The 14,446-nt window shown below is 57.0% G+C and overlaps 1 protein-coding gene across 1 annotated transcript; it reads left to right on the plus strand.

Moving 5' to 3' along the window:
• Window positions 1–239: 239 nt before the first annotated feature.
• TCHP (trichoplein keratin filament binding) lies at window positions 240–12,779 on the plus strand. Its single transcript, XM_054712521.1, has 13 exons — window positions 240–295; window positions 1,475–1,668; window positions 2,861–3,071; window positions 3,619–3,675; window positions 5,478–5,546; window positions 5,847–6,020; window positions 6,859–6,971; window positions 7,104–7,170; window positions 8,043–8,215; window positions 9,164–9,245; window positions 10,242–10,427; window positions 10,916–11,059; window positions 11,901–12,779. Exons 2-13 carry the CDS (start codon window positions 1,475–1,477, stop codon window positions 11,931–11,933), a joined length of 1,503 nt encoding a protein of 500 aa, XP_054568496.1. The 5' UTR covers window positions 240–295; the 3' UTR covers window positions 11,934–12,779.
• The last annotated feature ends 1,667 nt before the right edge of the window (window positions 12,780–14,446 follow it).

Genomic DNA, 14,446 nt, shown 5'->3' on the forward strand with positions numbered 1-14,446 from the left:
ACCCCCATGTCCCCACCCTCACCGTCGCCTCCAGGTAACCACCCCCCAGGTTGGCAGCGGAGAGATTCCTTCCCTTCTTCCCCGTTCCCAGGACCAGCGACGTTTGCGATTTACCGCCCGCCCACCGCGAGGCGGCGCCAGAGAACACACGGCCTCCCGGAGGCCGGATCGCGCCGGAGCCGCTTGGCCCTCGCGGTGCCCCGTCGCCGGCGCGTCGCCCGAGCAACGAGCGGGGAAACGGCTGGCTGGGGAGCGCGGCCCGGGACTCTCCGGGGACTGCGGGGCGCAGAGAGACGTGAGTCGGGGCGTGGGCTCGGCCGGGAGCCGGCGTCGGGGTGGGACCTGCCGTGGCCGAGCGCGCGGCCCCGCGCTGGCGGGAACCCCGCGGGCATCCGGGACGCGAGCGCGGGGCGCCCGACCCCGCCTCCCGTGCTCCCGCTCCCCCGCGCTCTGGGCCGACGCCTGCTCCTGCGGCCTGCGGCCATGTGTGTCTGTGGAGGCCGAGAGAGGATGCGACGGTTCCGGGGAGCAGCCCGGCTGGTGGGCGGCCGGTCCGGAACCGAACCTTGTTTCCTGGCGCCGGGCGCAGAGATGCACCCTCGCGCGCCGGGGCGAGGAAGAAGGCACGGCCAGCCTGCCCGTCCGCGGACGGAGAGGTGCCGGGCAGCCGAGGCTGGGCCGGGCCGCGGCGGCCGGTGCTCCCGGGTCCGGAGACTCGGGATCAGGCTTGGCGCGGAGCCGGGCGTGGCTTCCCCCGAGGACGGCCCTGACGCACGGTCCTGGCCGCCCGCAGACCTGCCCTGGGGCGGCCGCGGGGCCCGGGAGTGAGGCTGCTCCCAGGTCCATGTGGGCCCCCAGGCTGCTCGGTGACCCTCCCTCCGGGTCGCAGCGTCTCCATCAGTGCGATGCGGGGTCTGCCCTCGGGAGAACCCAGGACCCTTGCGGGTGTGACCTGGGCTGGGCCCCTCCCCAGGGCTGAGGAAGCCAGGGCTGGAGCCTGGGCCCTGGTCTCAGACCGACAGGATTTGGTCCTTCTATTTCCTCTCTTGCTTAGTGATCTCTTTGAACTTAAGTTTCGTCCCCTGCTAAATGATGGGGTGACAGTAACGGAAGAGGCCATACTATCAAGGGCTTGGCACAGAGACGGGTTCTGTAAGGTCCCGTTCCTTCTTGCAGAGCGCAGACCAGGACTGGTTCCTGCGTGCAGTGCCCTGGGGGTGTCTGCACCACCGCTGGGTGCAGTGCAGGCTTATTTAAACCCAGGGTTTGCAGCCCCGAGGGCAGGTGGTTTAACACTGCTGATGCCGGGCCTCCATGAAGACTTTGGGTTTAATTGGTTTGGAGTGGGGCCTGGGCTCCATCTCCCGATTCCCGTGTGCAGCCAAAGGGCGAGGACCACTCACAGGGATGAGGCCAAGCTGAGGGGGTTCCTGGGCTGGCAGCAAGCTCACTTCCCTGCCCCTGCCGTTCCCAGATGGCACTGCCCACGCTGCCCTCCTCCTGGTGCAGCCGGAGACTCCTGGACCAGCAGGTAGCGCGGCAGCGGCACCGAGAGCAGGAGGCCCGGCTGCGGCAGCAGTGGGATGAGAACAGCCGCTACTTCCGGGTCTCCAACGCCTGCAGCTCCAAACAGGCGGAGTGGAGCTCCCAGGCCTCCTACCAGCGGAGGTAACTGGCGACCGAGATCGGGTGGAGGTGGGCGGCCACTTGCTGGTCAGGGGATGTCGGCTTAAGAACCTGGGAGAATATGGCTCGATCGCATGTTTTCTCCCGGGAGTTGCTGGACAGCACAGACTGCCTGCCTGGTGATTTTTCCAATTGGAAAAAAGATCATCAGTGAAGGAACGTATCTGCACTGAAAAAAAAATGATAAGTGTATGTAGAGCCTGGCTGGTGTGGCTCAGTGGTTGAGCATCGACCTATGAACCAGGAGGTCACAGGCTCGATGCCCAGGAGAGGGTGTGCAGGAGGCAGCTCATTGATGTTTCTCTCATTGATGTTTCTTCTCTCCCTCTCTCTTCCTTTCTGAAATCAATAAGAAATGTATAAAAAGTTTTTAAAAAGGAAAAGAAATTCATGTAGAATCTGGAAGTCTCCTTTTAACCCCACATCCCCAGCCTGATTGCATATCCTCCCATACTTTTTCCCATTAGTGTTTGTGTATAAATATATACACACACATACACCAATTTTTATGAAAATACTAGAGGCCTGGTGCACGGATTCGTGCACTGGTGGGGTCCCTTGGCCTGGCCTGTGGGGAGCCCTCCTCTCTGGGTCCAGGTGCAGGTGAAGCAGATTCAGGGCCGACAGTGCCCCAGCAGCAACCAAACCCATGGCTGATTCCGTGCAGAATCAGGCTCCCTCCTCCACTGGTTGGAGGGTCTGCCCCCTGGTGGTCATTGTGCATCATAGCTACTGGTCGAGCGGTCGGACAGTCGCTTAGGCTTTTATGTATGTAGATATGTAAAAATATGGATGTTAAAAGCAGAGGCTTCGGAGTCCGACAGACATAGATAGAAATCCTGACTGTCTTGCTGCTTGAGTGAGCCTCAGTTTTCCCGTCAGTAAAGTGGGGCTGAAACGCTGTAGGACGTATGTGATGAGCCATCGTGGTTTTATCTGGTACATGGTAACTGCTCAAGTAATATTGGCTAGTATGTTACCATGTGCACATATGAGCGTATTACACATTTCCTTATTGCAAGCACGGGGTGCTGTTAGGCATAGTGTGCTGTGACCTGCTCTGTTAACTGGCAGGAGGACCCCTTCCCATGCCACCCTGTTATGCGCACCTCAGCCTCTTTATCCAGGTAGCAGTGACCCACATGGCTGCTTATGGTGGCTCCTTCTCACCCAGCATGCACGCCTATCAGCGCGAGAAGATGAAGGAGGAGAAGAGGAGGCAGCTGGTGGCCAGGCGGGAGAGACTCCAGCAGCTTCTGCTAGAGGAGCAGGACCTGCTGGCCAGAGAACTGGAGGAGCTGAGGCTGAGCATGAACTTGAGGGAGAAGAGAATTCGGGAGCAGCACCGGACTCTCAAGTCAGCCCGGGAAGAGCAAAGGAAACTGGTACGTTCTCATCGCCCTCGGCAGCACCCCAGCCGGTCAGTGATGCGCATGCGGGTCACCCCTGGGCGCTCGGGACGGATGCGATGGCCGTAACTTCAGAGCCAGCCGCGAAAAGTGCTTACTCTAAGTTGTTTTCCGCTTGTGTGTTTTGCATGAGTCATCTTTGTTCTCCTTGGCCCTTTAAATCATCCCGTCTTAGTTCTTTTTCTTTATTCCCGTTCTGTGGCCCACAAGGCCTGGGACTGGTCTATATTCTCCCAAAATAGCTGAGCGGAAGGTGAGCCCCGTGGGCGTTAAGCTGCTGTGTGTGAAGCAGACCTGCAGCATCTAGGACCCACACGTAACGTCCGGTCTGGCACCCTCCGTCACCGCCGTGGAGACATTTGGCAGTGCCATCTGGTTCCGCTCGTGTGTCTGGCTCCGGAGCCATGAGTGCAAGGCAGGGGTCCGAGGGTGTGCAGTGACAGCTGACGCCCGGGTGGGTTATCCGGAACGTGGTGGGTCTGAAAAGCCACACCAGGCTTCCCTCTTGGTGTTTCCTTGACAGATTGCCGAGCAGCTTCTGTACGAACACTGGAAAAAGAATGACCCCAGACTTCGCGAGGTGAGAACCACGGAGACCCTGAGCAGATGACGCCGCGTGTCCCGGCTTGTTTAGATCGCGTCCTGTGCTGGGCTGAGGCAGGAGGGAGCACTCAGCCCCTGGGAGGAGCCCAGCAGATCTGGTTCATTTGGTGGTTGAACCAGTTATTGCCCACCTGTCGTGATGTCCACCTGTACAGGCGAGAGGCGGTCCCCCACTCCTACTGGGGAACCAGTGGGCAGCTCGTTCCAGTGCGGGATGCAGGAGCTGGGCATCAGGGCAGTGCCCCGCTCAGTGGGGCTCAGGCAGGCGTCCCAGCGGAGCCGCTGGGTGGAGGCGTGCGAAGGACACGGGTGTTAACTTGCTGGTGCAGGGATGAAGAGAGGGCGTTCTGGATTGAGGCAACTGCGTGAATGAGGCCTGAGTCCCGAGAGCAGAGCGAGTCCAGTGCTGGGTGGCGGGGTGGGGGGAGCCCCAAGAGCTGAGGCTGGTGAGGCAGATGGGCCAGACCTCGGGCAGCCTTGTGTGCTTTCCCTGGAAGCTTGGGGAGCACCTGGGTGGTTGTAAGCGGGGTGCAGTGCGATTCCAGCTGCATTTTGGGGAGCAGCAGCTCTGGCAGCAATGTCTAGGGAGGTGGGAAGCGGTGATGCCAGTTGGGGGCTAGGTGAGTGGTGAGGCCTAAACTAGGGAGAACGGAGGACAAATCTAGGCTCTGGAGGCGGAGAGCGGGGCAGCCGTTGAGCAGAGATGGGCCAGAGGAGGTAACCCCATCGCTGGCCTCGGCTCGTCTCGGCGGCAGCTGTGTGCGTGTGGTGGCCGGCATGTCCGTGTTCACAAGCACACGGCGAAATCGCCAGGCACCAAGGAGGGGAGCACCTCGGTGCTTTGGAATGAGCCCCGTTAGCGCCTCCAGGGGAAGTCGCTGCTCCCCGGCCACTGTCGGCTTCGTGGGTCCTCCAAAGCCATTGGCTCAGAAAAGCTTATTCAGGACATTTAGTTGCAAATGTCCATATTTGTAAGTTGAGAAGGAAAATTTAAGTTTTTATAAACAGTTTCCCAAATAACGCTTTTGGACAGAGTACTGTAATTCATCTTCTGATCCAAAAGACTCTTTAGACCCGAATCTCTTACTGACCACGCAGACGTGTGCGTCTGCCGGAGCATGCCACACGCATTCCCAGCTGCGGCTTTCAGAGGCGCGGGAGCCGGGCGGGGCTGAGCCTGGCCCTCACCTGCTCCTGCTGCCCTGGGGTCCGGGGGCTTTAGACCAAGCAGGTGGCCTTGAGAGGGTGTTTCCATGTCAGTGTGTGCTGGCCTGTTCCTGCTGACTCCAGGGAACTGGGAGAAAAGTTCCTGTTACTTTGTTCCCATCTCGAAATTGGTTTAGAACCCTGGCCCTTTGGTTTTCTTTCTTTTTAAAAAAATATATATATTTTTTATTGATTTCAGAGAGAAAGGGAGAGGGAAAGAGAGATAGAAACATCAGTGATGAGAGAGAATCATTGATTAGCTGCCTCCTGCACACCCCACTCGGGGGTCGAGCCTGCAGCCTGGGCATGTGCCCCGACCAGGAATTGAAACGTGACCTGGTTCACAGGCCGATGCTCAACCACTGAGCCACGCCCGCCGGGCTGGTTTTCCAATTGACCTGCATTGGGGTCGTCATGTGCTCCCTCACCAGACCCCTGGGCCACTCTTGAGTCCCCGCAAAAGGAAGGCACGGTCACGTGCAGTCACCGGCACGTTTCAGGGCGGCCCGCGCTCCCAGGGAACATCTGCTGGGTGATCTGAGAGGAAGTTAATCATCTGCTCCTCCTCCTCAGATGGAGTCGGACCTTCACAAGAAGCACGTGGTCACCTCCTGGGAGACACAGAAAGAAGAAAGAAAGCAGGTGTGGTCTGGGACTCCGAGACGCCCCACGTGCGATCGTGGAGCCTCTCCATGTCTCCCCACCCCACCCCCACCCCCACCCGCCCGCCGCGAGCTTCCCCAGCCTTGTCCCTCGGAAGCGGGAGTCAGCCCACGGTTCCCGTGAGCACGAGCGCAGGGTCCCTCAGCTGAGAGGTGGCCGCTCAGGTGGGGGCGCGTGGGGAGGAGGACCCGGCCTGCGGCCAGCTGCACGCTGCAGGGGCTGGGTCTTGGCTGGCTGCGGGTTACACATACTGATCCCGGTTCGTTTGGCCGCATGTAGCAAGAAGCCATGGAGGAGGAAGAGAACAAACGGTATGAAAATGAATATGAAACGGCCCGCAGGGAAGCGCTGGGACGGATGAAAGCAGAGGAGGAGAGGAGGCAGTTGGAGGATAAACTCCAGGCGGAGGCGCTGCTGCAGCAGGTGGAGGAGCTGAAGGTGCAGGAGCTGGAGGTGAGGGCACGCCCCTGGCCGCCTCGGCTGCTTGTTGTAGAACGGGCATCTCACAGCTGCTGTACAGAGGTCACCTGGGGAGGGGATTCTCAGAAATGCAGCACGCTTGCGGCCATCTGCATTCTCCTTACTCCTGCGCTGGATTGTGTGCCACATCCTAGAAGGTCGCCGTATGGAGATGACACTGTTCTCTCCGCTGTGCTTCAGGGCCTGCTGGCCGAGAGCCTTCTGAGAGCTCGGTGTCCCAGCACTGAGTGAACCTGACTCAGGCTGACGTCCTGGCACACGGCTCCCTGGCTAGCAGGCTTTGGGTCTCCAGGCACAAACTGTGAGGGTCTTTGGTCCGAGAGGCTGTTTTGAGAAAGATGTGCACTTTCCCTGAGGGGGTGGGACCTTCTCACTCAGAGGAGGGAAGCCCCCTTCCCCAGGCCTGAAGGAATGGAGAACTAGATCTTCGCGCTCACGACTTGTTCTGTGCCAAGCACTGGGCTGGGTGCTAGAGAGACAGCTGTGAGCAAGCCCCACAGACCTGGGCTCACGGGGGGGCGTGCCAGGTGGAGGCGGCACATGGTGAGCTACAGTGAGGCGTGGGCAGTAGAGGGCAGAGGGTCCTGTGGAGGGTCCTTGCCCACAGGGTTGGTAACGACTCTTGTAAGAAATGGCTCATCTGAGTTGGGTGAGTGAGTGAGCTAAGCTGCAGCAGGGCTCAGGTGGGAGGGCTAGAGCGCCAGGCGGCCAGGCCAGCCCTTGGTGCACAGGTCTGCTGGGAACAGAGGAGGGATGCAGGAAGCTCTGAGTCTCCTGACCCTCATGGGGGTTGCTGTCACTGTAACCACAGGCCACCAAACTGAAGAAGGAACGGGAGAATCTGTTGAAGCAGCGGTGGGAGCTGGAGAGGCTGGCGGGAGAGAGGGAGCGGATGGCAGCCCTCCGGCAGAAGGCGGAGCTGGGGTGCGTGGATCCTCTTTCTCTCGCTTGGTATCCCCGAAGCGGGAAGGATGCACCCTGTGGCAAGTACCTGTCTAACTTCTGTTTAATTCTTGACAAGACACTGAAGGCAACCTCCATTTTGTTCTTTTTTAGACGGTTTTTGAGACATCAGTACAACGTGCAGCTCAACAGACGCGCACAGCAGATCCAAGAGGAACTGGTGAGTCTGGAGAGACAGCTGGCGCTTCTCTCGCCTCCTCTGAGAGCCCTGTTTTCCGTTGCTCAGTAAGAAGTAAAACGCAGAGTGAGACCCGGCCCAGCCCTGCCGTCTCCGCCCCTCCCCAGAGGGCTCTGCCTGCACGTGCCCGTGTAGGTCCATTTACACACAAGCACACCGAGGGAGGGAGGGGGTGGTTTTTAAAAAGCGCACCTGAGGCTGCGCTCCTCGGCCAGTTACCTGACAGCAGCGCTCCCACCTTGTGATCAGTCTGCTTAGGCTGAGCTTGTTCCGTCTCCCAGCTGCTCGGGATCCCTGTCAAGTATTCTGATGGGCCGCCTCCCTGCGAGGGACAGGGCGTTGGCTCCCACCCTGCCTGCCGTGTCCTCCCTGGTGGCGCCCTCCGGCTTCCCCGCTGAGGGCACCTTTCCCGTCTCCCGGCCTCCGGAGCGCCTCGTTCCTTCCCGTCCTTCCGCGTGTGGGTGTACATAAGAGCTACCCCACCCGGGGCTGTTGGCCTCGTTTCTGGTTTTCCCTCTTCACGGCGGCGGCAGTGACTTTTGTGCATAAACCTCCGCACGTGTGCGTCTGTAGTCTGTGTTCTTAGACGGGGGGTTGCTGTCAGTTTGTGTCCCAAAGGCTGAGCCAGCAGATGTGCCTGAAGGCAGGGACTGCGGGTGGTGGCAGAGGGCTCGCCCTTGAGGCAGAGAACAGCTCCTGGGCCTCTGGTGTCGTCAGCATCCCAACCTCTCCCACCCCCGCGTGGAGAACATCTGGCCGCATCCCGAGCGTCTGCTCTCAGTGCCGGGTCCAGACAGCAGAGGGCTCCGCCCGCGCCCACAGTCCTCCTCCTCCCTCCTCCTCCTTCCCTCCAGGAGGCGGACAAGCGCATCCTGCAGGCGCTCCTGGAGAAGGAGGAGGAGACCCAGCGGGAGCACTCGGCACGGCGGGAGCAGGCCCGGGCGGACGTGGCGTGGATGCAGCAGGTCCTGGAGCAGCAGCTGCAGCGGGAGCGGGAGCAGGAGGCAGAGCTGCAGGAGCTGCTGAGGTGAGGCGGCAGCTGTGGGCGGGCACCCCGCCTCTCTGCCCCTGGGGTCCCCGCAGGTCTCCACGAGGGTCTGTTCCTGAAACGCCTGCCCTGGGTAATGTCCCTCGCTCGTGAGGAGCGTCTTCGTTAGGACCTGGCTTGGGAGGGTGTTTCCTTTAGGTCAGGACAGTGGTCGGCAAACTGCGCTCGCGAGCCACATGCGGCTCTTTGGCCCCTTGAGTGTGGCTCTTCCACAAAATACCACGGCCTGGGCGAGTCTATTTTGAAGAAGTGGAGTTAGAAGAAGTTTAAGTTTAAAAAATTTGGCTCTCAAAAGAAATTTCAATCGTTGTCCTGTTGATATTTGGCTCTGTTGACTGATGAGTTGGCCGACCACTGGGTCAGGATGACGGTCATTAGGGTTGAAGGAAGGATCTGTTCATCTGAAATCGGCATTGGAAAGGAAGTGGTTCTCATGAGGAGAGGCTGCACGCCTGTTAGGGCTGTACAATGGGTCTGGACCCTAAGAACGAACCTAGTCGATTGAAACAAATGACAGGCAGCATTTCTTGAGCACTGGGGTGCCAGATACCCCGCCCAGTGGCAGGTCCTCGGGCCCTGGAGACGAGGAAGCCCCGCATTTGCACCAGGCCCGGGGCGAGCTGGCAGGGACCCCAGGAGCCGGCCACAGCGCAGGCACCAGCAGTTGCATTCGCTTCCGCGTTGAAGTGGCCCAGGGGCAAGTCATCAGAGTGCCTTTTAGGAAGAGGGGGAGCATTGAAAAGGTCACGTCAAGGTCTGGCTGGCAGGGCCGCTGCCTGGGAACGGTCCCTAACCTGCTAAAAGCGCGGGAGGAGAGGTTGGTTTGAGGCTGGCCCCCCAGGTGTGCCGCCGAGGCTTCGGAGCCCTGTTTGTCCGTCTGCCACCGGTGGGGGAAGGAGCTGCTGCCATGGTCTTGTGTTTCTCCAGGGAGGAAGCCAAGGAGATGTGGGAAAAGAGAGAGGCCGAGTGGGCCCGAGAGAGGAGCGCACGGGACAGGCTGATGGCCGAGGTAATCCCGCGGTGAGGGTGTGGCTGGCGGTCCCGGGCTGGGGGGGGGGTTAGGGACTGAGCTGCCACATAGTCTGGGGACAGAGTCCTCTCTGGCCATTAAAGCATGTAACACACGCTTGTTAGAAAAAGCTTCAGGACAGAAAAATAGGCACCAGACCCGTCGTCTCCACAGCCACTGTTCCCGCTGCCTCCCACTCTGTCTGCACAGCATGTCTCCCTGGGACCTCTTCTTATGCTGCGCCACCTGACTTCAGCATTCTTGCATGCTGTTACAGCTTCTTTGTAAATATCTTTTTGTAATTTTAATAATTATGTGTGTTTTTTTTAACATTTTTATTGATTTCAGAGAGGAAGGAAGAGGGAGAGAGAGAGAGAAACATCAATGATGAGAGAGAATCATTGATTGGCTGCCTTCTGCACACCCCCTATTGGGGATCAAGCCCACAACTCAGGCATGTGCCCTTGACCGGAATCGAACCCAGGGGGCAGGCTGACACTCTATCCACTGAGCCAAATCGGCTAGGGCTGTAAATACCATTTTGATGGCTGCATAGCATATCATCACGTGGCTATACCATAGTTTGTTTTTCCTTTTCCCTGTGGTGGTTTCCATTCTTGTTCTAATTTTGAGCCATTATAGGAAACACTGCAGGAAACACCTCAGTCTGTGGAGCTTGTCCGTACCTGGCATTGTTTTTCTTGGGTGCGGAATCGGAAGTGGACTAAAGAAAGTGTTTTATTTGCCAGTATTTAAATAATGTGTATAAGACACACACCAGCTAAAAGGAAATCTTTTGGGGGAAAGTCTTCACTTCCCTGTGTTGAGTTACCTTAAAGTGGAAACCTGGACCGGTTCTCTCGTCTGGGCTTGCCTTTGGCGAGTTTAGGCTCAGGCTGGGTCTCGGCACAGGGGCAGCCAGCTGCCCACAGCTTGCAGAACAGGTGTCTGCTAAGAGGCAACCCCAAACCTCCCTTTCCTTTCTGCGGAGGCCAGGTCCTGACAGGGAGACAGCAACAAATACAAGAAAAGATTGAACAAAACCGACGGGCGCAAGAGGAATCCCTAAGACACAGGGAACAACTCATTCAAAACCTTGAGGAGGCAAGAGAGTCAGCTCGTCGAGAGAAGGAGGAGAGTGAAGAACTGAAATCAGCCAGGAAGCAGGAGCTGGAAGCCCAGGTGGGGCCCCTCGGGCAGGAGCAGCCTCAGCGAGGGGAAGAGAGCTGTGGCCACAGGGCCTTGGCTTATGTCCACCGCCTGGCACACTCCCGTCTAAGAAGCCCGTTTTCATTTCTCTCCTGCTGGTGCAGTTCACGCTGCACTGCAGGGCTTCCTCCCCTGTGGAGCAGTCTGTCATTCCTGCCCACCGTCTTATTCCTGTCTGCATCCGCAAACACTTCGCTCCCTGGGCCACAATCCTCCATTCAGCTCAGTACCTAATGGGTAACAATAATCGCCCACACACGTGCCGCTCCAGAGCTTTTTACAAGATACACGGTGCCACACACATGACCTCTGCAGCACCACACACGCCCTGCCCGCTGTTGGCGCTGCCCATCCCTCTTCCTCTGCTCTGACTCTCCAGCGGGGGTGGGGGGTCCAGCTTCCCTCCTGCCCGGAGGCAGGGCTGCCGCGGCCGGTCTCGGTGACTTCCTCTGTGTGTCCAGGTGGCAGAGCGCCAGCTGCAGGCCCGGGCGGCGGACCAGCAGGAGGCGGAGGAAGAGGAGGCGGCCAGGCAGGCAGAGCAGCTCACCAGTGCCCTGCGGCAGCAGGAGGCAAAGATGATGGCCGAGCAGGGATACCGGCCCAAGGTAGGGAGCTGCAGGTGACGGCGCCGCTGCCACGCCCCTCGGCCGGGCCCCTGCTCGCCAGGCCTGCGCGCACGCTGTGCCGGCTCTGCTTCCCACCGCGGGAGCCTTCCCTGCTCTCCTCTGGGGTTTCCCTCCCCCACAGCGGGTCACCTGACCGGGCCTGTTTCGGTCTTTGGGGCCTCAGACAGCCCTTGAGGTGATTTTGCTTTGGCTCCTGTCGCTGCAGCCCAAGGAGTGAGGGCCTGACTGCTCAGCGGTGCCGGTGGACCCTGTGGGGACAAATAGCCATCTTGGAAGTGTTGGCCACAGCTGGTGAGAGGAGAAGGCAGTGGTTTAGGCCATAACTAAGCAGACATCAAAACCCCTCCCCATCGGCGATCCTCCCCTCCTCTCCTTCCGTCTTTCCCTGCCACTCCGGTGACCCTGCTCTGAGGGCGCTTGCTGAGGCCCAGCAGGCCGGCGCCGCTGCCCCTCCCTCCTTTATCAGGGGACCCAGGTGCTCGGAGTGCTGCGGGCGGGCCGGCTCCTTGGTGGCCAAACGCTGGGAAGCCGATGAAACAGGCAGCAGGCACTGCCCTGCCGCAGAACATTAATGTCCTACAGGCTGGGCTCTTGAGGTGCAGGGGGCAGCGTTTTAAACTTCGTGGCCGTGGATCAGTGAGTGTCTGGGGTTAGGGTGTCCCAGCACCCTGAAATGTTACTTAGGGCTGGTACTTTAAAACAAGCCATCAAGTGCCTCCTCTGTGGCTGTGAATGACAAGAGCTGTTTATACTGAAAATGGATTAATTCCATTGCTTCAGAGAATGCTGACCTGATCTCGGGTTTTCTTTCTGTTTTCAGCCTTACGGACATCCCAGAATTGCCTGGAACTGACGTCCTTGGCGCTGGAGCAGAGCTGAGGTGCGAGGCCTTTGACATGCAGCCAGCAGCCAGTGTGACAGCGTCCTGGTCTGGTGTCGGGGTCACCGGCAGGAGCTCAGCGAGCTCTTCAGGTCCAGGTTAAGTGGGTCAAGGGCTGGACAGACTAACACCCGGTAGGAGGCCTCCCCTGCCTTTCCTAGTGGAGAAAGGCTCAGGATCACCCACTGCCAGCGCCGTCACAGCTGTCTGCTCGTAAGTGATGTGAGGCTCAAGTCCAGCGAGGAGTTACAAGTGGTGTCCACGGCAGGACCCAGCGTCTCCTGCTGTCTCGCCCTCAATCGTCAGCCTCCAGTGACGCCTCCAGCCAGAGAGATGAGGGAAGGTTCTTAATTTTTAAAATTGCAATTTAAATGTATTCTATTGAAGACAAGCGTGTGGGGTTTATTAATTTCGTGGTCCCCAAAGGATCACATCTTGTTTTCTGAAGAGAAGAGCTGTGAACCCTGAGACAGTCTGATGTGGTCCGGGGATGCTTTCCGGAACGGGGCGAGGAATGAGTCTTTCGGCAGCGTTTCGGTGGAATTTCCAGTGAGCACTGTGTGGTGGGAGGGGCGTGACCTGTTGCTGAGCTGATGGCTGACCTTTGGAAATGACACTGTGGACCTTGGGTGTCAGGAAGGTCTCCGCTGCGTACAGCCCCCTGGGGTTTGTGCCAGAGGAGGGAGGGGCACTGACTGAGGAAATGAGGTCAGGCTCAGCCACAGATTTCTCTTCCCACTGTTACATCAGTGAGACAGAGCTCTGTGAGTCTCTACACTTAGCTGCAAGGAGTTCCTTGCAGCACGTTTGTTGTTTTTTTAAATATATTTTATTGATTTTTAAAAAAATATATTTTATTGATTTTTTACAGAGCGGAAGAGAGAGGGATAGAGAGTCAGAAACATCGATGAGAGAGAAACATCGATCAGCTGCCTCCTGCACACCTCCCTACTGGGTATGTGCCCGCAACCAAGGTACATGCCCCTTGACCGGAATTGAACCTGGGACCCTTCAGTCCGCAGGCCGACGCTCTATCCACTGAGCCAAACCAGCTAGGGCGTTGCAGCATGTTTTTATGACTTGCATTTTTTGTATCTTTCTGTCAAGTTTCAGTTTTCATTATATTGTGTTCAAGAATCCATGTCAGTAAATTATAGCTAATTACTGTTCCACGTTATTAAAACCAGAGTTTATTTAAAAATCCTGAGTCAAAGGGCTGCAACACCTTTCACTCCCATTGTGCTACAGAAACAAATGAAGCTGCAAACGACGTCCTTAATCTGTTGCCATTTTCTTGTCTTGAGTCTCTTTGGATATGATCCCGACCCCTTTCCCTGCGTGCTCACATTTACTCCCGTGCAGACGGCCATTCCCTGGGGAATAAAGTTGGGTTGCCTGCGTCGCTGCCGGGCTTTGACGTTCCTGTTGCTTTTATTCAGTGCTGCACAGTGGTTGTGCAGAAGCATAGGTTTTTACTGACTGCACCTTTGGACATTGTCTATGACTTCACTTTTTCTAGGTTATGTTCATTTTTCTGCTAAAGTGGTGTCGCCTCCCCTCTCATTCCCATAGGAGCCTCTTCTCCACAGGGAATTAGCAGTGTATTGTCTGAGCTCCAGTATAGAACTGATATGGGTAGAATGCCTGGAAAACAGGCACTCAAAAATTTCCTGGAAATTTAGTTTCTTCAAATTTCTTGTTTTTGAGGCCTACTAGTAAGCTCCCTATTAGCATTAGAAGCTGTCACACTGCCTCTACCTAATATATTTAAATGCTCTCCCTCTAAAATATGTCTCCAGTCCTGGCCGGTGTGGCTCAGTGGATAGAGCGTTGGCCTGGGGACTAAAGGTCCTGGGTTCGATTCTGGTCAAGGGCACATGTCCGGGTTGTGGGCTCAATCCCCAGTAGGGGGGCGTGCAGGAGGCAGCCAATCAATGATTCTCATCATTGATGTTTCTATCTCTCCCTCTACCTCTCTGAAATCAACAAAAATATATTTAAAAATATGTTTCCAAATTCAGAGCTTCTACTGTCTTACTATATTACTCTTATCCAGTGGTTCTCAACCTTTCTAATGCCGCGACCCTTTAATACAGTTCCTCATGTTGTGGTGACCCCCAACCATAAAATTATTTTCGTTGCTACTTCATAACCGTAATTTTGCTACTGTTATGAATCGTAATGTAAATATCTGTGTTTTCTGATGGTCTTAGGCTCTACAGCAGCGGTTCTCAACCTGTGGGTCGCAACCTGTTGAGAACCGCTAGCAGGGTCGCCTAAGACCATCGAAAAGCACAGATGTTTACATTACGATTCATAACAGTAGCAAAATTACAGTTATGAAGTAGCAACGAAAATAATTTTATGGTTGGGGGTCACCATAACATGAGGAACTGTATTAAAGGGTCGCGGCATTAAAAAGTTTGAGAACCACTGCTCTTGTCGTATATACTTTGTGTATGGCTATATATATGCATATTGGCTTT

The sequence above is a fragment of the Eptesicus fuscus genome, chromosome 23 (assembly GCF_027574615.1).
Source record: "Eptesicus fuscus isolate TK198812 chromosome 23, DD_ASM_mEF_20220401, whole genome shotgun sequence".
Lineage (NCBI taxonomy): Eukaryota > Metazoa > Chordata > Mammalia > Chiroptera > Vespertilionidae > Eptesicus > Eptesicus fuscus.